The sequence below is a fragment of the Emys orbicularis genome, chromosome 23 (genome assembly GCF_028017835.1).
Source record: "Emys orbicularis isolate rEmyOrb1 chromosome 23, rEmyOrb1.hap1, whole genome shotgun sequence".
NCBI lineage: Eukaryota > Metazoa > Chordata > Testudines > Emydidae > Emys > Emys orbicularis.
Window position 1 is genome coordinate 6,444,555 of NC_088705.1, and position 23,255 is coordinate 6,467,809.

Consider the following 23,255-nt stretch of genomic DNA (forward strand, 5'->3'; position numbering starts at 1 on the left):
GGGCTTCGGCAACACATTGGCAAAGTGTGCATCATGTCCCCCTCTAGTGGCTGGCCAGTTAGAGGGTAACAGCCTACTACTGCTGCCAGCTAACAGCTGCGCCTAGAGCTGAAACGCTAGCTGCCTGTGTTGTGGTGCTCAGGGTTCTGGGTTCGCATCCTGTCTCCCCGCAGTGGTTACGACAGTGCCGCCCAGGCAGGTGTCACCAGGACTTGGCCCACTCTGAAGAACGGGGTGGTGGCTACTGTTCCCCATGCACCAACGATGCTACCGCTCTGCAAAGTGCTGCCGGGTAACCACCTGCTGCTCCTGCTGTGGGGCTCTGGCGCTTATGGCGAGATGGTACAAGGCTCTCCCAGCACCCAGGCTGCAGCTATGGGGGGGCACATGTTGCAGGGGGGCTATCTGCCTTAGCCCCATGAGTGGTCCTGCTGCAGCGGCTCAGTGGATAGCAGGCCACGGCACAGTTCACAGTTCAGCCTGCTCCCAGCAGTTTCTTTCCAGGAAACGTGGAGGGCAGGTAGGGGGGTGTCTGTGGGCATCAGCACAGCTGTGCCTGGGGACCCCGGGCTGAGATGCGTGAGCAGCACGGCAGAGCTGAGGTGCATCAGGAGAGCGGAAGGATCCTGCCCTGACTACGCCCCCCCCCACACCAGATGAGCAATGAATCCTCCCGCTAGCCCTTAGCAGGGACCTCGCTGGGGGCGCAGAGCAGCTGCGACTTCTTCCACTCCACAGCCGCCTGCACTGGCTTCCCAGCGGCTGCACGAGCTCCGAGCCAACCTGGATCTTTCCATGGGGTGTCCTGGAGCGTTAACGAGCCGCCCTGTGCCATGCAGCACCAGGGGAGCTCCAGGAGCAGCAGGCTGGCTCTGCAGGAGCCCCCGCAGGTTATCTAGGCCCCCGTCCACCTCCTGGCTGATGTGAGCACTGAACTCCCCGCCCCTGGCCCCACCAGTGTCCTAAAACCATCGCCATGGAAATGCAGCGGAGCCGCTCGCTGGGAGCAGGAAGGAGGGAGAAACTAACCAATGCGGGGCTCAGGGATGGCCCCGGGGACAGGCAGCCCGGGGCATGGATCTGGGAGACAGGCCTGGCTCCTACACGGGGCAGCGTGCAGGCTCAGAAACAAACGAATACATTTCCTCCCCATCGCTCTCGATGTGCCCCAGGCCCCTGTCGGAATAACACAGCTATTCCCCTGCCCCAAGGCTTGTAGCAGCCTGTCTGGCCCGTCAGCCGCCCAACAGGGCAGGAAAGAGTCAGCTGGTAACCTGCTGCCGCAAAATCAATAACTGAATAAAAGAGAGAGAGAGCGAGAGGGAGCGAGCGCGCGCTCTCGGCCAGATCCGCAGCTGGTGTGACCACCACCACTCGACTGCAAGGGGATCTGGCCCACTCACTCCAGTGGAGCAGGACCCTTTGACACCAGCTGGGGCAGTTGGTCTCTGCCTCCCCTCATTCCCATTTCCTCCTGCTGGCTCCTGGCGGGCACTGTGGAGCTCTGGGAGGGTTCCCACCCTGGCACGCCATCCCCCGCCCTGGCCACTGCCCAGCTCGGCCCATGAGGGAATTGCTCGTTAGCCCTGGACACAAAACGACCCGCCTGCAGCCTGCCTGGTGCTGCTACTCGCCAGCTTCCCCCCGACAGAGATGGGCGACACCCGCCCATCATGCTGGGTCAAAGGCAGAGCCCGGAGTGACCCGCTGGCAGCCCAGGTACTGTGGGGCAGCAACCTCCACCCCTGGGCCTCTGAGCTAGGGAGACACCCAGGAGAAATGAACAGCGTGCAGAGGGAAGAGCCCCCACATCCCTGATCTCTCGGGGGGTATCCCAAGGGGCCGTGTCAGGACTCAGCACAGAGATGGGGGTTCCACAGAAAGGGGGAACCCCTCATCCTCTGCTTTCCCCTGGCCAGCGACGGGGTGGGCAGGAGTCGCCGCTGACGGAGCTACACGCTGCCCCCGCTTTAAAGCAGCAGGTACAGATGGGGAGGCCGCTGGCAATTTCACACCTCGGCTACGTCCGCCTGCAGCCCCCGCCCGCTGGGGAGCTCTGGCTGCCGAAAGGGAACTGACAGCAAAGCCCCCTGACGGGACAGGCCCAGAGCCTCCCCGTGCCTGGCACCGTTCCCAGAGGGGGTCTACTTACAATCTCAGCTGGCCCACGGTATGCTCTTGCCCCTATGGGGCCCTTTCTCTGATACCCCACCCCCCACAGAGCCTGCCCCATGCGTCTCCCTTACTCTGCCCTATATTCCCCCTCGCCCCATCCCACAACTCCATTCTTGCCCATGGAGCTCTGCCTACCCACATCTCGTGCCTCACTACAGCCACATCACATCACCCTCCTTTGCCCCCGCACATCCCTCCTCCAGCGCCCCAGGGCCCTGGGTGCTCACGATGCGCCACCCAGACGTCTCACAGTCCTGTCTTCTCCCGTTCCTCCTCCCCACCCCCCGGGGCTCTCCCCCTCCCCACAAGGGGCTGGAATCAAGGCTGCCCCCTGGGGACGCTCAGTGCATGTCACGTGCATCCCACAGAAATGCCACTTGCTGAGCCCGCCGGGGCCTCGGCCAAGCGGCCACATCTAGTGAGACGGCAGCGTTTGCTACCAGCCGCCGGATCACAGGCACCGGCCCAGTCACCCCAGTCAGGAGCTGGACGCAGGCCGTTCAGCCCCAGAGCTGGGGAACCTGGGCTTTAATGTGGGCGGGGGCTGTCTGTCTAAGCTGGAGTCACGTACCCCCTCCCCCAGTCACCCCAGCCGCCCCCTTCGCACTCACACCTCGCTCCCCTGGGTCACACCCCGCCGGCCTCCTTCTGACCAATCTCCCGTCCGAGTCCCCTTCCAACCCGCTCTCCTAGCTCAGGGGAGGGAACAAACGGGCACGCCGTGTCTGCTCCCCAATTTATCCCTCTCCAGCACAACACCTGCATCCCGTGCCACAGCCCCCTCAGTCCGCCCCCCTGCGATCCCCCCCCCACACACACACTGCTCCCTGCACTCCGAGCCCGTGTGCCGGCTAGTGGATAGCCGAGGGGCGGCCAGGGGACGAACAATGACCTCCATATCTATCTCTCTAGGCTGTTCCCATGGGAACCTAATGCACAGAACATCAAAAGTCTTTGCCTTTGATTTCAGTCCAAGTTGGGAACCTAAATACCTTTGAGGATTGGAGCCTAAGTGCCCTGAGACCACCCAGGGAGGGGGGCTGCCTTTTCTGAGCGTGGCATGGGGCTGCCGCCGAGGGCGACGCCACCCGTGGGCTTCGAGGGACGGCCAGGGAAGGCAGGCAAGCAAGAAAGCCGAGCGGGAAAGCGCGGAGGAGAAGAGCCAAGGAGCGAGTTACTAACCAGGGCAGATTGCGATATTGCAGGGCTTAGTCTGCACCTCGGGGCCCTCGCAGGCCTTCCCGCCGTGCTGCGGGGCTACGCACTGCCGGGTTCTCGTCCTGGCCCCTCGCCCGCAGGTCACGGAGCACAGACTCCACGGGGACCACTCCTCCCACAGGCCGTGCACTGCAATACAGCACACAGCAATCACGCCTCCGGCCCAGCCCGGGCCCAGGCCGCGCGCAGCATACGGCATGGCGGGGGACGGGGATTGGGGGCGCTCCGTCCCAGGAGTGCAGGCCCGCACCCAAAGCAGCTCCCCCACGGCAGAGGGAAGGGCTGAGCTGCTGCGTGGAAGACCTGGAAGCACTTGTGAAACGGGGGGCTCAAATCCCACCGCGGCCTGGGAGGCATCACCACCCTCGTTCTACGGGTGGGGAAACTGAGGCACAGAGCGGCGAGGTGACTCCTCCAAGGCTACACAGTGAGTCAGGGGCAGTGCTGGGAACAGAACCCAGGAGTCCTGACTGCCACTTCCCTGCTCTGACCACTGAACCTCTCCTCCCTCCCCGGGGTGGAGGTTTGGGTGGTTGGTGCCTAAATGCCCTAAGTCCCACCCCCCACCCCAAGGCCTCAGCAGGCAAATCAGAAGCCGCCACCTACCATCCCGGCCCCTTGCTGCACCACCCAGCAGATCCAAGTGTGGGGGGTGTTATTCGGCTCTGCCCCCTACAACAGAGCGTCCTCACTTTGGATCTATGGGGCGGGGACAATGGGAGGCAGGAACGTTCTCGAAGATCGTAAGAAATGTTAAGGTGGCGGGGGGGCACAGAGACAGCGGAGGAGCGAGGGTCTGTCTCCCACACAGCCAGGTCAGACTCCCCTCCAGTCCCTAGTCTCAACCCCAGCCCCATTACCGTACACCCCCTAGTATAACCTCCTAGCTAGAGCAGGTTAACCAAAGACAGTCTTTTCCTTAGGGCTGATTCCAAAGGGCGTTTTGGCGGCGGTGACAGTGAGGTGGGGCCAAGCGTGATTAAAAGATACCGACGAACACATGACATGGTGGGAAAGCAGCAGAACCCAAGGCCCAGGGGATCTTTGGGTGATGGCCGCCACACCTGGGGCCGAAACGGGGACCTCCTGAGCTAACCGCATGAGCTGCCACAGCTGAAGTCAGGACTCCTGGGTTCCATTCCCAGCGCTGCCACTGACTCGCCATACACCTTGGGAGGAGTCACTTCACCTCTCTGTGCCTCAGTTTCTCTAGCTGAGCCTATAACAGACCCACATTCTCTGTGGACAATGCACAGGGGTGGCAATGTAAAACGCCCCCCACTGGGTTACAATGGACATCTAACACCCTTCAAGCCTGTCTACACAAGAAACTAATTTAACCTAAGGTGTGAACCGAAACCGATTTAGTGCAAGCCCCTAGTCCAGTTTCGCTTAAGTCGATTAGGAACAGGTTTAGTTGCACCAAAATAACCTGAAATCAGACCATCCACATGTGGCTTTGCTTCAGTTTAACTAAACTGGTTTCAAAACCTACACCTCTCCCCCGATAGAACACTGTCCTCGGGAGCCAAAAAATCTGACCGCGTTATAGGTGAAACCGCGTTATATCGAACTTGCTTTGATCCGCCGGAGCGCGCAGCCCCCCCGCCCCCCGGAGCGCTGCTTTACCGCGTTATACCCGAATTCGGGTTACATCGGGTCGCGTTATATCGGGGTAGAGGTGTATTTAGATTAATAAAGTCACAGGCTAAAGGGGACCTCTGTGATCCTCTGGCCGGCCCTCCTGTGTAGTACCAGCCAGAGAAGTTCCCTGAAATAAGTGCAGCTAGTGGCACCTTCCCCTGCAGACAAGGCCTTGAAAAACCACCTGAATGTCCAGCTGCAATCCAATGCATGTGGATGGATCCACGTGGGACCCCACTGGCTACCTCAGGACCCTGCCTAGCCGTGAGAATCCAGCCACAGACGCCAATGGCAGGACCAGACACCGATCGGGTTACAGGATCATGGCCTGCTTGGGACTTATAAAAAAAACTGGTTAATTTTCAAAATTCCAGTTTCTGGTTTTTAAAAATAATCCAGGTTTGTTAAAAATAAAATAGTCAATAAAGGAACTATTGCACTGGTGGGCGGGGGGGAGGGGGGTTTCCTGCTCCTCCACTGATGTTTATAGACCACGGTGAAACTGATGAACCATGGAGGGGAAAACAGCGAAACCGATTAGATGCAAAGGGCCAAGTTTCCACTGGCTCCACCCCTGCAGTCAGAGCCAGATTCGCAAAAGCCCTCAGCACTGTTCATCCCTCACCCACGACGTCAGGTGGGTGCTGGTGAGTGCTGGTCCCTTTGGAAAAACTGGCCTAAAGTGCACAGGTTAAACAAGCTGGACTAAAGAGAGAGACGTCCCCACCCTGCAGCGATCTCTGGTGTTCCCAGGGACTAGCAGGCTCAGCGTTTTCAGACAGAAATGGGATTTTTGGGGGGGTTGATGCTGTCCCCTCACCACCTTGCCCTCGCCTGTGCCCAGTGCTAATAGAAACGCTCCCGCCTCTTCCACCTCTTCGCTCTGAGGAACCGAAAAGCATTTCGGGAAGGCGGACTGAGCTTCCCAAGGCCCTGAGCGGGGAGTTGGGGAAACCGAGTCACAGCGAGGCAACGTGACTCGCCCAAGGTCGCAGAGGGAGCCAGTGGCAGAGCTGTGAATAGAACCCAGGAGTCCTGGCTCCTGCTCCTGGCAGACGTGGGAAATAAGCGCAGCTCTCTCAGCCCGCCGAGCTCTAACTGCGAGGCAACGCTCTCCTATTGCTGCATGAGCCGAGAAACACGATGTCATGGCGGGGTGGGGGGAGGAGGGCAGCCCTTGTGCTTTACGTTTCCATGGCTCTGCCTGCAATGTCAACATCTCGCCCATCTTCAAAGCCTTTGCGAAGCATCTTTAGCCCTCAGGGAAGCTCGGAGCTTTCTGAGGATCAAACAGCCGCTCGGAGGGATAACCTGAAAGCGCCGGGAAGATGAGGAAAAGACGAAGGCGACCGAGCCATCACTGAGATAAAAGCCTTCGGCCTGGAGAAAAATCTCATCCTGGACTGGGGGAGGGGACACAGCCAGCGTCAGCCCGTGGCTGGGGAGCGCAGAGGGGTGTTATGACATCACTAGCAGACTCTTTCTGCCCACGCTGTCATTTTGCAACAGCCGATAAGCTCCCAAAGGGGGCCAGATGAGACCATCAGATTAGACAGAGAGAGAGAATCCAGCTGCACAGAAGCAAAGGCCCCGATCCTGTAATGACCTTGGCTCCTACATCTCAGTCCAGGGTTCTACCCACTAGGCCGCACATGCCAGGCCGGCTGAATTAAAGGCCAGGCTCCCCAGCCCCCAGGCTGTAAATCAGCCAGTTTAGCACGTGTTAAAGGCCCTCGCTTGTAAGGTGACACCTCAGACGCTGGCCTGGACAAGGCCCCTGAGCAGGCAAGCACCACATCAGTCACAGGGCTGCAGCGGGACCAAAGTGGTGCCTGGGTCTCGTGCTGCCCCCTCACCCCAGTGTGCTTCCCAGCCTTGGAGCCCCAGACCAGCGCCACGCTGGGCCCAATCCTACGTGGTGCCGAGCATCCCCAGCTCTCAGCTGACATCCGTGGGAGCGGAAGCTGCTCAGGGCCTGGTCTGCCGCCCCTGGCAGTTCAAGGGGCTGCCTGCGCTGCTGGCCGCTGAGCCCGAGCCGAGATGGATCACTGAGCTGGCTGGGACAGGGGGCCTGGGTGCGTGTCAGGCAAGGAGACTTACCCCCACTCGGGAGAAGTTGCCCATCTCCTGAGCTCCCAAAGACAACAGCACCCCAGGTGGTGGCTGTGCTAGCCCAGTACGTAGCCAGGGGATCGGGTGGGTCTGTACTCGGACGGCCAGGACACAGCGCTGTTTTTCACACGCTCACTCGAGCAGAGCATGCCCGGGTACATCTACCCGAGCAGGGAGTCACCCTCCAGGCTGCTATGTAGACATTCCCTGAGTGTAACAGCACCGAGATGTCCCCAGCAGCCAGGGAACCTGCTCCCAACCAGCACTCCAAGCTTAACGTGCTGGCTACCTGCGCTCTAACCAGGCAAGCCGGTGCCAGGGATATGGGGGCTACAGGCACCGTCCTTCCATACCACTGCACACACCATCTCTCTGGGATCCAGGCAGGTGCCGTCCTCTCCCGATTGAATCCCTCCTTCTACCCAGGCAAACACTCGTTCCTACCCTAAAATGCCTTCCTCCCTGCTGGGGGCCTGCAGCGGGGAGAGACAACCTGGCAGCAGATTGCTGAGCGCTTTGGCCAGGTCGCCAGCCCTGGGAGTTTCAGTCTGTGCCCAGGTTCAGTAGGGGAGGATCAGGGCACGCTTGCCTCCTTCCCCACTCCCCACTTGCAGGCTTTGGTTCTGCCCTGTGGGTGAAGGGAGCTCGGCCCCATGGCACTGCTTGAGCCTGCGCGCAAGCGTCGCAATGGTTTTTTTGTGGGTGCCTGTCTCCACTCGGAGCTGGGCTGAGAACCCACCTAACTCACCGCACCAATGTCATCATCAGGATCATCGGCTTAGAATATCAAGATCCCGGCCGGTCAGCGTAACGTTAACGATAAATACATCCCACTCACACACGTCAGCGCCTCGTGCATGAGGCCAACGTTCAATCCTACAGAGGTGTCCCCTGGGGGACAGCATATGGGTTACACCGCATGCCCTGCATGTCCCTCACTCAGGCCACAGGACTAACTACTCTGGTGTAAATGAGAAATAACTTCTCCTGACCGCGACAGAGTCACATCAGCGTGACCCAGCTCAAAGCCCGGTTCCGCATCCCCTTTGACAGCTGGATCAGGCTCTATCCCCGCCCACTCTGCACTGCCCCAGGACAGAATCCCCGCCCCGTGCCAGCCCCTCGTGAGGGGCCACAGGGCCGGGGTCTGCTCTCGCACGCCCCAGGTCAAGTGGCTGTCCTGGAGCCAGTGGCGTTTCACCCCCTCTCCAGCTGAGACCAGGATCCAGTGGGTGGATCCCAGAGCAGGAAAGGACAGGAGTTTCTCCCTTGGCCCTTAGGACGTCCTGCCCCTGCTCCCCCAGGGGGGATGGGAACAGCTCTCGGGGTGGGTGGGTCACCCACGGGGAGGGAGACCATCACTCCAGCTCAGGAAGAAGAGCAGAGAAGCCTAGGGCCACCCCATCCCTACCACCAATTCATCATCAGGGTCCTGAACCCCACAGCTCGCCTGCCCCGCAAGCTGGGTGTTCACTGAGCAGCTTGGGAGCCCTGGGGTCACCCTGCAGCCTGGGACGGGCGGCTTTGCTCCTCCTAGCAATGCAGCATCTCTGCACCGCCACGGGGCCAGTTTGTGCCCGTGGCACAGCCGGGTGAGGAGTGGGGGTAGGGGGCCCTCGTTATGAAATGGAACGAAGCGCCACAACTCCCCCCTCCTCACTGCCTGCCCCCCTGTACCTGGGCAGGTGGCGGTGTTATTGCATATCCGCGTCTCCCGCAGCAGCCCGCTGCACAGCGTCCCATAGGGAGACGAGACACAGGAGCGTGTGCGCACCTGGGAGCCCTGCCCACACGTCAGGGAGCAGACGCTCCACTGGGACCACTCCTCCGCGGCGGGGTCTCCTGTGGGGAGAGAGGGAGAGACACGCGTTGGCCAGCCGGCCTCCTTCGAAACGCAGCGCGCCCCCCGCCAGACACACACACACGCACACACACGCAATGCACAACTGGCCTGCGGAACTCACTGCTACATGAGGTCACCGAGCTTAGCAGGGTTAAAATTAAAGGGACTGGACATTTATCTGGAGAGGGAGAGGAGCCAGGTTTACATTGGGGAGGCTTAATAAACTTTGGGACGGGATCAAAGCCCTCCTGCCCCAGGGCTTGACCTAACCTCTAATGGTTCTAACTAACAGGAATCAGGAGGGAATTTCCCAGGGGGGCAGGTTCTCCCGTAGCTGCAGGGTTTATTCCTCTGAAGCAGCTGCTGCTGGCCAGTCGGAAGCAGGACACCGGGCCCGGATCGGATCCAGTCTGGCTCGGTTCCTGGGAAAGCTCCCTGGGCAGTGGTGGTCGAGCCGGAAGGCCCAGCAGCTGTTTGGCTGTGCGGGCCCAGGCCTCCATCTCTCTTTCTCCCGTGAGCAGGTGTGATATTGACATTTACAACAGTCCGGCCCTTATTAAGCTTGATGATCCGTTTGAAGTTATTGGACAGGCCAGCTGTAGGGATATCAGTTTAACTTAAGAGGGAACGTAGGCAGGAGGCATGGGACGGGGATTATTATTTGCTGGAGACAGAGAGAGCGGAGATTAGCTGGAACGGGCTTCCCAGCGAGGCGCTCACGTAATCAGTCAAAAATTAAAGGGGGGGATAGAATTCTGGGCTGTTATTACTCATTACAGGCTGGGATCTGCTCTCAGCTCCAGCGGTGTCAATCAGAAGTAACGTCACTGAAGCCAGTGGACTCAGATAGTGAAAATCAGCATAAATACTGACCTCAATGGAGCCGCGCTGATTTACACCAAGTGGGGATCTGGCCCGCTGACCTCAATGGAGCTAGGCCAACTTACGCCAGCTGGGGATCTGGCCCACTAGATGCAGGGCAGCATGGGGTCCGGCACACCTCCTGTTTCGCTCCATGGTACGTGCACGCTGGTGTATTATCTGGAGTGGTTTATTGTCATAGGGTTGCTGGCGAACAGTGGGGCTGTGCCCTCAATTTACAGCAACTGTAACAATCCATGGCACCTAGGCAGCACCTTTAATCCATGTATCTCAGGGCCCATCGGGTTGACTATCAGTCGTTTGTTATTGTAGGGTTGCGCATACGCATCACTTGGTTGCTATGAAGCTCCTGGGCAGGAGCACTGGGGCCGTCCACACCACTGCAGGGCTGGACGCTGGTTTGTTATTGTAGGGTTGCCAGGGCTGCAAACACTCCTGTAGTGCTGTAGAGGTTCCAGTCCCAAACCGGGAGCTTTCACTTACTCACAGTTCAGTGCGTGTTCACTCAGCATCTGGTTCTGTTCAGGTCTCACAGCCAGCGAGACACCCAGACAGGATAATAAGGGCCCGATCCTGCTCCCAGGAAAGTCAATGAGAGTTTGGCTGCTGTCTTCCACGGGGACAGGATCCAAAGGGGCTGGGAGGTGTCTGCCATAGGGCCCAGCCTGTTGGCAGGCATTGATCTCACTGGCGGAGGAGGAGGGCTCGTTAATGCCAACCTGGGTACCAGGAGGACGAGCAGGAGCTGGGACAGAGGAAGTCCTGCAAGGGAAAGCTGATCCTGCCCCCTACCAAAGCCAGCTGCAAAGCCCCCTTGGATTCCAACAGGGACAGGATCGGGCCCCTACCCGGGAGCGACCTCCAAGCCTTGGGCATGGCAGGATCCGAGATCCGCAAGCCAGACTCACTGCACCCTGATCACTCCTGCTGATTCCGGCTCCATCCAACTTGCCAGGCACGGAGCAGCCCAGAGCGCATCAATCAGGGAGTGGGGAACAAGAGGCGCTCAAATGACCCAGTTGAATTCGCTAAATAAATACGTTTGAACTAAACAATGAATAGATTTTTTTTTTTAATCCTCTCAGGAAGGTGCAAAGAAAATACAGACATGGAGCCAATTAAGTGGGCGCACGGGCTGGGAACAAAGGACCTCGCTCCATCTCCGTCACCGGTGCTGCTGCTCCAGAGACTGCGCAGAGCACGTGTAAATGGAAGCCAGGCCGTTGTTTTTAAACTGTCAGGGTTTTCTTCTTAATTAAAATGCACAGAACTGTGATCATCCCCGGGCTGATTTATGGGACAGCCCGGTGGAGAACTGGCTTCCCGTCACACGTAGCCTGCTGCAGAGTGCTGCTGAGGCTGGTCGTTTTTGCCCCTGCTCCACCCGAGAGGTGGCTGCCTTACAACATTTAGCATTCTGAGAGCACTTTCATGTTCGAAGAGCGGTGCAGACATGAGCTAATTATACCTCACCACAGCCCGGGGAGGGAGGGAGAAAAACAGTATCGCCCCCTGGGTATTTTTTGTTTTTACACACGGGGAACTGAGGCAGAGGGGCAGCGGCCCAGATCCTCAAAGGTATTGAGGCGCCTAACTCCCAGAGTGACGTGACAAGGCCACACAGTAAGTCAGCGGCAGAGCTGGGATTAGAACTCAGGGCCTCCGGCTTTTTTTAGAACCACCAATGGGGCCCAAACAACAAGGCCCCATTGTGCTGTACATATTATTATTCATCATGTTTATTATGGTAGTGCCCTGGGACCGTCCAAACTCATTGCGCTAGGCGCTGTACATATGCATGGTGAGACAGGGATAGAACATACAAGAAGCCGATGGGAAACCGAGGTGCAGAGAGATGAGGTGACTTGGCCAGGTCACTCAGGGTGTCAGTGGCAGAAAAGGGAACTGAAGCCAGGCCTGCTGGAGCCCAGTCCAGTGCCCAGCACACTGGGGCCCTGGTCTCTGACTGGGACTCCTAGTAATACAAATAAATCATCATCATCAACCCCCGCTATCCCTCGGGGCAGGTTGGGTGGGGCCCTGGCCCTACCGTCTGGCTAGAGAAGTCCCAGAGCGCTTGGCTCTGGGCCAAGCCTCTTCCACTCCCAGCAAGCGCCACCGGCAGCTGCTGCGTTTGCTTGGGGGCTGGCAGGACTCAGGGAAGGGCCAATGATGCTGGAACGTCTTCCCCAGCCTGCAGGTAGATTTGTTGCCTCCAGGGGAGGCTGCAAGTCTATTTCCCCCAGATTTCCTGGGGGGAGCACACGCCTGTGTGTGCCCGGACATGATGCCCCACAGGGACTGGCTGCCAGTGCTTCTCCGGCCAGCATTGTGCAGGGCACGGTACCTCCCCAAGGAGCTCGCGCCCTGGCTACCCATCCCCAGTTTTAAACACTGCCTCACCCACAGAACCCGCCCTCCCAGCACCGTTACCTGTCTGGGCCATATAAACCCCAGGTTCGTCCGCCGACCTCGGCCACTGAGTTTTCACCTTCTGATTCTCTTCCACATCATCGCCTGAAAGGAGGAGAGTGAGACGCTGGTGAGAAAGCGGGGGGGGGGGGGGGGGTGAGAGTGTCCATGCCCTGGCCGACAGGAGTCTGGGGCTGCTAGAGGGGTCTGTGAGGGCTGCTCACAGCAGCCCTACACTGGGGGAATCCTCCCCCCCCCCATCACTTGGGGGCCCTTCACACCATGGGACTGGGGGCCAGAATCATATTATTATCCCCATTTTACAGATGGGAACACAGGCACAGAGAGATTTCCACAATTCGTCCGTGGTCACACAGTGAACAGGGGGCAGGGCTGGGACGAGAACCCAGGAGTCCTGACTGCCAGGCCTGTGCTCTCGCCACTAGACCAAAGCCCTATGTGCTTCCCTTAATTCTTCCCCCCCAGCTCCTCCCTCCCCCAGCACACAGACCTCGCGCTCGGTGCCGGGCTGGAGAAGGGCAGACAGGCGGGGAGAAGGCTAAGCCCCCTGCTGCAGCGTCACTGCGCTCTGCCTCTGACCGCATCACCCACGCAGGGTGCTGCTCCCCCACTGCAGCGTCACTTCACTCTACCTGCAACCGCACTGCCCCACTGCAAGGCACTGCCCCCTGCCACAGCGTCACTGCGCTCTGCCTCTGACCGCACTGCCTCACTGCTGGGCACTGCCCCCACTACCCGGGCATACAGCCTGCATCTCAGTACACCACCCACTGCCTTGTGTTACCATTGAGCAGCATTCACAGCATCCCAATCCATCACCTCACTGCAAGGTTCTGCCGCGTTCTGCTCACTGGCCGCCTCGCGCTCCATCCAGCTCTGAGCTGGCACCACGTCAGGACCAAGCCGCGTGTGTTCAGGCTGGACTGGGCTGGGTTAGCCGGGTGCCATGGGTGGAACAGCAGGGGGGTGGGCACAGATGCAGCGGCAGAGCTAGAGGCGTGGGGGAGGACGAGGCCTGGAATAGCAGGGGGAGCTACGGGGCCAGACTGCGATGTATTGGCAGAGCCGGGGACCAGCACTGCAAGGTGCTGCTACAGGGCAGGTCTGAGATGCACTGATGCAGCCGCCTGGGGGGCGCTTACCCAGCCCCTGCACCCACCGAGCCTGACTCCGGGCAACAGCGTTAGTCCCTTGACACTTAGGAGACCCCATGTTAAAATAAACTCTCCAAGAGAAGGCTGATCTCGCCCGTGCCGAGCTGGGCTCCCTTCCCCCTCGGGGTGATCCGATCCTTTGCACCGTCTAGTTCGCTGCAAAATCCCTTTGCGGATCCCTGAGATTTCATCTGGTTTGCCCGCTTCCCTCTGGAGGCCAGGCAGCCGGCAACGCTCATTTCTGCAACGGGCAGCGCCCCCATGACCCAAAGCCACCGTGCAATGGATTTGAGGCGCTCCCGTAAGCACATCCACTCCGGAAAGCAGGCGCACCAACGCCCGTTCTCCAGGTGCTAACCACCCGGCCAGCCGGCTGCATGCTCGCAGTAGTACTTCACTGCGGTAGCGCAGCCCGGCCCTGGGCCCTCACCACCCATCCCGGCTGCTCCGCCCATGCCCCCCTCGTGCCCCGCTCACTCGGTAGCCGAGAAGGGGGATGCGCCCGCCCACCCACTGGGGTTTGATTAGATGGCGGTGTTCTTCGCTCGCCACCTAACAGATTGCTGCAGCGAGGTGCCACAAATTGATGGCTCGGCTCACCAAAAATAACAAGAGATCCATCAAGGGTGCTTAGCGTGAAATTAACAGGCATGTGGATGTGCTCATCAAAGACGCATGCCAGCCGCGCGGGGGGGGGGGGGGGGGGGCGCCTTTGACTCCTAGCCCCCCCTCCCAGCTCTCCCATCCCCCCCACACCCTCCTCCCCAGTCCGCTCCCTCCCCTCCCCATAGGACGACAGCGGACATCTTGGGGAAAGAATCTCCTCTCTGTGCCACGGCTGGAGTGGGGGAGCACGCAGACAGGACGACGTTCCCAGCGCAGGGCTCCCTCGACCGCAGGCCTCAGTGCCGGGAGCTCTGCTGAGCAGACCCCCCTGAGCTACGCGTGCGATGCCGCAAGCTGGCAGCAGTAGTAGGCTGTTACATTCCTTTGTGGAGCACCCGATGAAGGCACTCAGCCAGTGTGCAGCATGGTCCTTTCCCAGCAGAGGCCTGCCTGTGTAGCTACTGCCAGGTGCATGGGGGCACACAGAGCCCCCCGGCTTCTCCCCTGGGTGTTCTCTGAGCAGGGTGCTTCCCTCTGTACAGCCGCAGGGGGGAGGGGGATATTAAAAAGGAGCCCTCCATGTACACACACATACACAAAGCACACGCAGCTGCACAAACACAGACACGCCAGGACATGCACTGCTGCATGCATGGACACACACACGAACACGCATAAACACGCTCATACACGTGCAGGTCGGCATACTGGCTCTAACAACCTCCTCCACTCCCACCCCGAACGGATGCTCTGGGAGGGTTTGGAAGGCGTTCCCTGCACTACCCAGCCGGCTAACAGGAACCAGGCAGCACCTGGAGTTTTCACTCGGTGCGTAAAGCGCTGCCGAGCCCCGTCTGTCAAGGGGAGCGGGCGGGGTTGCTCCGCTCCTGTTATCCCATCTGGCCCAGCGCCGGGTGGTTCGGGGAGGCTCTTCAGCAGTGGCTATTGCTTTCTGCTGTGTGCACCTTCCCATCTGCGGCGCCCCCGGCACACGGCTCTGTCGCTGGCCTGCAGGTGCTTCACGCCACAGGAAACAAACGGCAGTGAGTGCCGGCGATGACACTGATGGCACGAATATCCCAGATAATGGTCCTGGGCAGAGACGCTTGGAAAGAGGAGGAACTGTTAGGCTCCCAGCTGCTGCCAGCGACGGCCCCAGGGCCACCACCCTGGAGAAGCTGGTTTCCAGCAGCGAGAGCTTCCCCCCAGCACCGTCCTGGCAAGGCCGGCTGGGAGTGGAGCGGTGCGAGCTTCCTAGCAGCAGTGCCCCAGCAATGGCAGCTGAGATTAGGGTAACGTGAACTTCCTCCCAGCAGTGCCCTGTGAGAACGGGGCAGCAATGGAGGGCAGAACTGGGAGTGAATCCGTTTCAGAGCCCTCCTGCCCAACCCGCCCACCCCCACTAAAACTGGACTTGCCAGATGCTCATTTCAGTGCCTGCCCTATACCAGCATGAGAGGGATCCTTGGCCTCCCCCACCCTGCCTCCCCGTGGGGCAGATGCTGCCGCTAGGTGGATTAGGCACCTGCTCTGTCAGTATCTCTGCTGTGCATAGTATCAGAGGGGTAGCCGTGAAGAAGTGAGGTTCTTACCCACGAAAGCTTATGCTCCCAATACTTCTGTTAGTCTTAAAGGTGCCACAGGACCCTCTGTTGCTTTCTGCTGTGCATGAAATACACGCAGGCCGCTGACCTGAGCGCTGACTGTGCTGACTCTTATTGTTGCCATAAAGGGACCCAAATTTACTGACTGTTGCTTCCGACTCAATCTAATCCGTGCCCCGGCGCGTCCCCTTTGGAAGGGCTCCTCGGAGCCGCAGGGACACACGAGCTGGGAGCCTGCGAAGATCTCCCCAGCTCTGGGAAGACTGGACGGTGGATAAAGCCACCGGCTGAGGGCGGGTCAGACTGGGGGAGCGCCACTGGGCAGAGCCGCCCGCCTCCCCACTCGAAACGCTCAGGAATTATGAACGGCGCAGCGAGTGCCCAGAACAAATAATAAATTCACAGGATATATGAGGGCACTTTCCCCACTTACGTTCGACAAAGAAACCAAATTCAATTTCCTTTGGAAAGTACTAAATCCCGGGCTGTCGCTCTGCAGAGCTCCCGCGCCAGGGAACCGGCCCAGCCTGCCCCCTCCCGCTCGGGTCCCTCCCCTGCCACGTCCTGGCTCTGCTTCCCCTCGCTTGGGCTTTTGCCGGCGTGGCTCTGTACCTCGGGTCTCTGGCTAATGGCTCTCTGTGGAGCCGCCTCTCTCCTCTGCTGCTCTGCCCTCACAGCCACGGGACTGGGGCCTGGGAGTGAGGGAGGGGGCTGTGCCGAGGACAGCACTGGCAAGAAAGAAAGAAAGAAAGAAAGAAAGAAAGAAAGAAAGAAAGAAAGAAAGAAAGAAAGAAAGAAAGAAAGAAAGAAAGAAGACCGGGATGAGGGAGGAAGACCAAGCAAGATGGACCATTCCTAGAGTCATCTGCTGGGTCCCTAATTTCTCCACCGGGTGTGAGTAACAAGCAGAGACGCCTGTGCACACAGGAAGCCGGAGAGGTGACCCAGGGGAGCTGGCAGGAGGCCCTGGTGCAGGAGCACGTGGTGACCCCACGGCAGAGCCTTGTTCCGTGGGCAGCACAAGGCGAGGAGCAGAGGGGACAAGGTCCCACGGGAGACGATTGGCTCCCAAGTTAGGAAACGGCAGCAGATTCCCTCCCCAAATCACGAGCGAAGTGACCCAGCTGCCTCCGCCAGCGCTGGCACCCCAGCCTGGGAGCAGCAATGCAGGCACCTGGTATCGGGGCTGCCAAGACAGAACTGATTGGCCATAGGAGCCGCCGTGCTCACGAGCTGGAGAACTACCAGGGACGCCGTGGCGGTGGGTCTCTGTCATTTTGATCTAAATAGTTTAACATGCAGGAAAATCACACACCCAGCGACCTCAGCTAAGTTCATCCAGCCTCGCAAATGCCTTCCGTGGGTCCCACTGGATACTTGGACTCTTCACGCCCTATCCTAAAGCAATGGGACTGTTAAACAGCTACTGCGCTCCGCCCCAGAGGTGGCTGCATTTCAGTGGCGGGAGAAGCCAAAAGATTTGTCTATAGATTAGAATGGACAGACAGAGGGGAGTTCTAGTCTGCCACCCTGAATTGACGGGGGTTGTGGGGCGTATTGCAGGGCGGAAGTTGGCCATGGCGTATAAGGAGCTAGAAAACGCGAGGCAGAAGCAAAGGAAGGTAAAATGGTGCAAAGGGGGAGCGATCCCCCGGGACTCTCCAGCCGCTGCGCCCCGACACAGGGGGCGGAACAAACACAACATGACCGTGATCGTCCACATTTGCTTAACCGAAACCCTGGCCGGGCAAGAGCTGCAAAAACCCTCACGCCACGACTGCGATTGGAACAGACACAATAATGCACGGCAGAGCCCCCCTCGACTGACCTCCGTGCACCCTATAAGCCTCCCAAAAACTGTCCCCCCAGAGCTCCCCCAGACGGGGGCCCCAGAGCTCCCCCAGACAGGGTCTTCCAATGCACCCCATAGAGCTCCCCCCGACTCCAACTGCCCTGCACACACCCCACAATGAGTGCCAAGCAGCCTGCTCCAGCTGGGCTCTCGGTTCCCCGCAGGCAGGCCCGTTCAGACGGCTTTCACAACAGGCCCCCCCGGGTGAAGTGCTGGAGCCCGGAGGTATTTGCCTGTCCCCCTGTTTATCTCCATCTGCCCTCTCCTGGCTCGCTCTGCCTGGGGCTGTCATCAGCCTCCAGGGAAATCCGCTCACTTTTCACCTCCTGCACTAAGAGGTGCGATCACTGAACGAGCGTGTAGCTGGGAGGCTGGGAGTACCTCTCCCAGCCCTGCAGACCAGCTCTGGGTGGCTCGAAAGCTGGTCTCTCCCACCAGCAGAAGTGGGTCCAATAAAAGATCTTACCTCCCCCACGCATCTCTGCTCAGGGGAAGGCAGAGAAGCACTTAATGCTGACACCAGAGCGAGCCCCATGGGACAGAAGGCAAGTCAAACACACACCCCGTGCTCCCCCCACCCTCCCCACCGGCTAACGCTCCCCCAGGAAGGAGGGGGACTGAAGAGAGAAGAGCTAGGAAGCTGCCCAGCCACTAACAGCCTGTTCTCTTGGGCAGCCGGAGATATTAACACCCAGAGGCCCCACCGCTCTGAGCATCTAGCCTTGCTCCCCAGATGACACGGGCCAGAGCATTTCACCCGGCGACTCCTGCCGCCTAGGCAATGACCCTCCGCAGTGATGTACGTGATGGACAGAGCCAAGCGCGGCCGGCCAGCCTAGCGGGAGATCTGTCTGCCGCCCGATCCAGCCTGTCATTGGGGTATCTGAGCCCCTCCTGCCCAGCACTGCAGGTATCCTCACATCCCCGCTGAGACAAGCCAGTATCATCACCTCCTATTTTACTGATGGGGAAACTGAGGCAGACATCGAGCAAAGAACTGTACCCGGTCACACATGTCCCAGCCCACGGCCTTGCCCACACGGCCAATCTTCCACAAGTAACGTGGCTCTGGCCACTTCCTGGGGATTGCACCTAGCCCACCCCATCAGGATACGTCTCCCTTTGGTCCATTCCATCCGCTCATCCACCCCCCAGTCCCGGCTGCCACCTGCCCAAATCTCACTCGCTTCCCTTCTTGTTCATCGCCCTTCCGAAGCCAGTTCCCGGCAGCGCGGCGGTTGCCATGGCTACCCAACAGCTTTCAGCCACTTCTGTTGTAACCTGCTCGGCAGCGCTGCAGTCTCCGGCGGGGGTGGTGGGACTGGAGGACAACCACAGCGCCCAGCAGGATTCGCACTCAGCGCTCCGCCCCCCAGCATGCTGGCCCCGCAGGTGCGTGGGGAAGTTTGGTATCCCCCACCGAGACGAAGGGCTTCACGTCCCAGGCTGCTGGGAGCACACGGCCCACCTGTGAGCCTGGACCAAGAGAGGAGGCAGCTGGGGGGTGGACGAGGCCCGTCCTGGCCATTCACCCTGCTGGGGGCTGCCATGTGGCTCCCAGTCCAGCATCCTCTCCATCGCACCTCGCCGCCCGCCCCTTCTACGCCTCCGGATCGGTGCCTCCCCCTCCCCATTTCAGCAGCAAGTGGACCCGAACATTCAGAGCAAACCCGAAGCGGAGCCGCCAGAAACACACCGGTCCATGTGCCTGGGTGGCTAAACTAGACACTGGCCCACGCTCGCTCCACGGAGCCCTGGCCCGGGAGCCCCCCAGGGTTAGCAAACCCAGCTCCTGTTCTGCCTGGGCTCAGCTTCCACCCAGGGAGCTGCTGGGCTTCGGTTCCCATGGGGACTTTCCAGCCCCTGTGCAGCGCTTTGCCGACCGGGGCTGCTGCAGAGGGCAGGGCTGGGGTCCCTTGGCAGCCCCTTCCCCTCTGCTCCCTGCATGTGATGCTTCCTTTGCAAGCACCAATGTTTTCTCACCATGGCACAGATCCTGACTGTGCTCAGGAGGGAGCCGGCCGTGAACAGCTCCAGGCGTGATCACAGCTAAAATGTCGTGTGCCCCCCCCCCCCCACACACACACACAGCTTCTCCTCCAATCTCCCACTCACGCTCGCCCACAGCCTCTGGGCTGGCACGAAACTTGCCAGGTTCCTAGGGATGATAAAGCTCCGTGCAAACGTGGGCAGCGCACGGGTGCCGGAAGGAAGCGTGTGCATGTGCAGCACAGGCAGGGTGAGACAGCAGAGTAAGAGAGAGGGTGGGTGTGCACGCCCACGTGCAGGGAAGGCTGGCGGAGTGCACGTGCGAGTGTGTCTTTGTGCTTGCCCAGGAAATGAAGGCCTGCAGCAGATCCTCCACCGAGAGCCTTCTGCCCTGATACAGCAACCCAGACCTGTCCGGGGACAGGGCACAATCAAGTAACGACGCGACAGGCAGCTGCACGCTCACCACCGAGCACCGCCCCAAAGAGCTCCTCCCAGCTCCCTGCACAGATGCTCCAACACCCCCGGGGGCTGGTAGCCAGGGTGATGGGCCCCACAGCTCTCGGAGCCGGTTTCCAACCCCCGGAGGAGCCAGACCTGGTCCCATCGGGAGCACGCAGGACCGGGTGATGATCCCCCCGCAGCCCCAAGGGGATCAGAGGCAGGCCAGGGGGAATGCGTGGCTCCAGCTCCCTGGAGGAGGCCTGAGGAGATCCCGGCTGGGCGTCTGCCAATGCTGAATCAAAGCCCAGCATTCAGCCCCCCGGCCCAGCCTGCCATGGAGAACCTGAAAGGCAAACAGGGGGCTATTCTTAGCGGCATCTCCATGCAGCCAGGACTTGGGGGGATGCCAGGTGCGAGTCCCGGCTGGGGCAGGCTAGCGGCTACCCCCCCAACCCGCCACCTTCAGCTACAGCCCAGCGTTCGGGAGCATGACCAGCTCTGTCCTCTCGTCTGCTGGGATGCCCGCTGCTTTCCCAGCCAGGAACAGGCAGGCTTCCCGCTGCAGGACACTGGAGTGAGACCGGCATCTCTGTCGCCAGCCGTGGCCTCACACGCATGCACACACACTCATCACACACACACACGCCCTTTTCGCACGCTTGCTGACACTCTAACAACAAGCTGGCAGTTTATCAGCCCTAGCATGTCAGTAGCTCTTCTCCCCCCAGCTTAACCCACGTCTCGGTCAGTTCCCGGATGCGCTGCCCCCTGCTCTCTGATTGTGCATAGAGAGGCTCCCGTGCATTCGTGTTTGTGTCGAGGTGTGTGCCTAAGTGCACAAAAACACGCCCAGCCATGAGTGTCTGAGTGTGCATGAGACCGCGCACTAGCATACATCCATGAAAGGAAAGTGCAGAAGGCGGAGGAGAAGATGCATAAGCACATGGGAATACAAATACGTGCAGCAGCAAGCCAAAGAACACCCATGGGCAAGCTGGAATGTGTGCGACAACGTGCACAAGTGTGCAGTTATGCAAGGTTGAAGAACGTGCACGAGAGTGAGAGAGCCATAGCACGCACAAGTGTGCAAATGTGAAAAATGACGCGTCGCATGCAAGAGCGCAAGAGTGAAGGATGTGTATGTGTCAGCGTGCCATGCCACGGACATGTGTGCAAATGTGAAAGACAGCGTGCAAGCGTGTGAGAATGAAGAGCGCGTGTGAGTGTGCACAGACATGAGCACACACACATACGTGAGCGTGCAGGAACATGCGGCGCTCCTAGAAAGGTGGGAGCACTGATCTGTCCATGAGCTCTGTATAGCAGAGGAGTTGCGGAGCTGCGTGAGACGGGAGGACAGTGTCACAAACCGGGGCCTCAGGACAGGCGTGCGAGGGAGGCAGTGGCACTACATGCCAATGCCCAGCGATATGCCAGTCCAGTCGTGTCCCAAATCCGGCAGCTGATCCCGCGAGCAAAGCTGATCGGTCTGGGCACCACATGCTGGCACCCCAGCTCAGCCCGGGCTGTTGCATGCTCTGCGGTGCGAGCCGTCAATGCGCTCCCAAGGACCTGGCTGTCTCCAGCAATCCCTGCCAACCCTGCCCGTGATGATCCTCTGCAACTTCATCTCTACAATAACATTTTACATCCAGATGCCTTGTGGGTTTAATTGAATGTCAAACATAATCTGGCGAAGGTAACCGAGTTCAGGCAACTGCCCTTCCAGAACAATCACCGCTCGGGCACTCACAGAGACACGGAGCCTGCTCACAGCAGCCTCAGAGATCCCCAGGGGGCGCGCGACACGGGCGATCGTGCCATGCAGCTCTGCCGGGCACCCCTCCCCTCGAGGCTGCCCACCTGCATCTGGCCCAGGACAGTGCCAGCTGCTGGGGAGCTGGCCTGTAGTGAGTTTGGAGGGGTCTCTGCTCATATAGCCACACTGCGAAAGCCTTCATCCCAACAGGCACGGGCTGGCAGCGAGAGACCAAGGACAGACTGCACCGTGGAGATGCCCACCGCACTCCAGCCTGCCCTGGGGCTGGAGAAAGGGCATATCCTCCCTCCCCCGATGCAGAACCTGAACCCCGAGAGATTCAGCGACTTACCCCCCGTCACCCAAGAAGCTTGAACTTTTACTGCCACTAAATAATTACTGCCTGACCCGCCCCCCCATAACGTCCCACAACTGTGAACATTTCTACACATACACATGTAAAAAAACCTGCTTACAAATAAACATGGATATTCTCCATCGAAATTATCAACACCCGCAGGCAGAAAAAAATTCGGCCCAAGCCAGCTACCCAACAGGACAGCCGACAGCACGCCAGCCTCTTCTCATGGGGAGCCACAGGGCGCCTTTACGCTGCAAACAAAATCATAAACAAACACCGGGCAGCAAGTGTCAGGGCCTGGGGCAGCTGACTCAGGCTTGTGCTACAGGGACAAAACTAGCAGTGTCGACGTTCCTGCTTGGTCTGGACACTGAGACACCTCCACCTTGCCGGCTTTCGGAGCCCAGCAGGAATGTCTACACCTACGTTTAGCTCCGGAGCGCAAGCCCGAGTCAGGTGATCCAGACTGGGAGACCCACAGGGGTTGTTTTTGGCTGGGGTTTTGGGGTTTTTTTTGCGCTGTGGATGTAACCCTAGACACCAGGGCCTCAGCGCCCACTCTTGGAATCCCGCACTGTCCCAGGGCTGCCCGAAGCCAACCGCGGCGTTACTGCGCAGACAGCCTACGGTCCCCGGTACTAACACACAGAGGTCAAGGCAGCCTGCTCCCAGGACACACAGGGGGTGCTGGCTCTCCCAAGCTCTGTCCCCATCCCGTGGGCTCTGCGGGGCTCCAAGCGCGGATCCCCCCCAGGGAAAGTGGCTGCGCCAGGCCGCCGGTTCCTAGCCTTCCATCTAAATTTGCATTTGAAAAAAGCACCCCGAGATCTCCCTTGGAAGGAAGCGGTTTATAACCCCGTGGCTGGAAGAGAGCAGGGGTTATTCGGAGGGATTTGCCCAGGAAGACATTTCGCTCCGGATAGAAATGCTGAAGCCCGGTAAAGAGTAGCCAGTAATGGCCCAGGCCTGAGCCGATGAGAAGAGCAGGAAGCAGCGCCCCAGATAAGGACAGGTCCCTGCCAAACTGCTCCGCCACCCGCCCAGGCTCCCGTCAGGCTGGGGGAACATCTGCGATGGCCCAAGGGGCGGCTACTCCTGGCCACAGCTCCCAATTCGGCTCTCGCACTGTTTGATTTACACAATGCTGCCGCTCCCCTCCAAACACACAGAGCCCTCGTC

At 59.7% G+C, this 23,255-nt stretch overlaps 1 protein-coding gene across 1 annotated transcript in view; it reads right to left on the reverse strand.

The window, feature by feature from the left end:
• Positions 1-23,255, reverse strand: part of ADGRB2 (adhesion G protein-coupled receptor B2) — a 74,788-nt gene that overhangs the window by 47,670 nt on the left and 3,863 nt on the right. The window contains exons 2-4 of the mRNA XM_065421890.1: positions 12,308-12,391; positions 8,827-8,991; positions 3,358-3,522 (exon numbers count right to left, since the gene is read on the reverse strand). Coding sequence (XP_065277962.1) covers positions 3,358-3,522; positions 8,827-8,991; positions 12,308-12,391 — 414 coding nt within the window. The remainder of the gene's footprint in view (positions 1-3,357; positions 3,523-8,826; positions 8,992-12,307; positions 12,392-23,255) is intronic.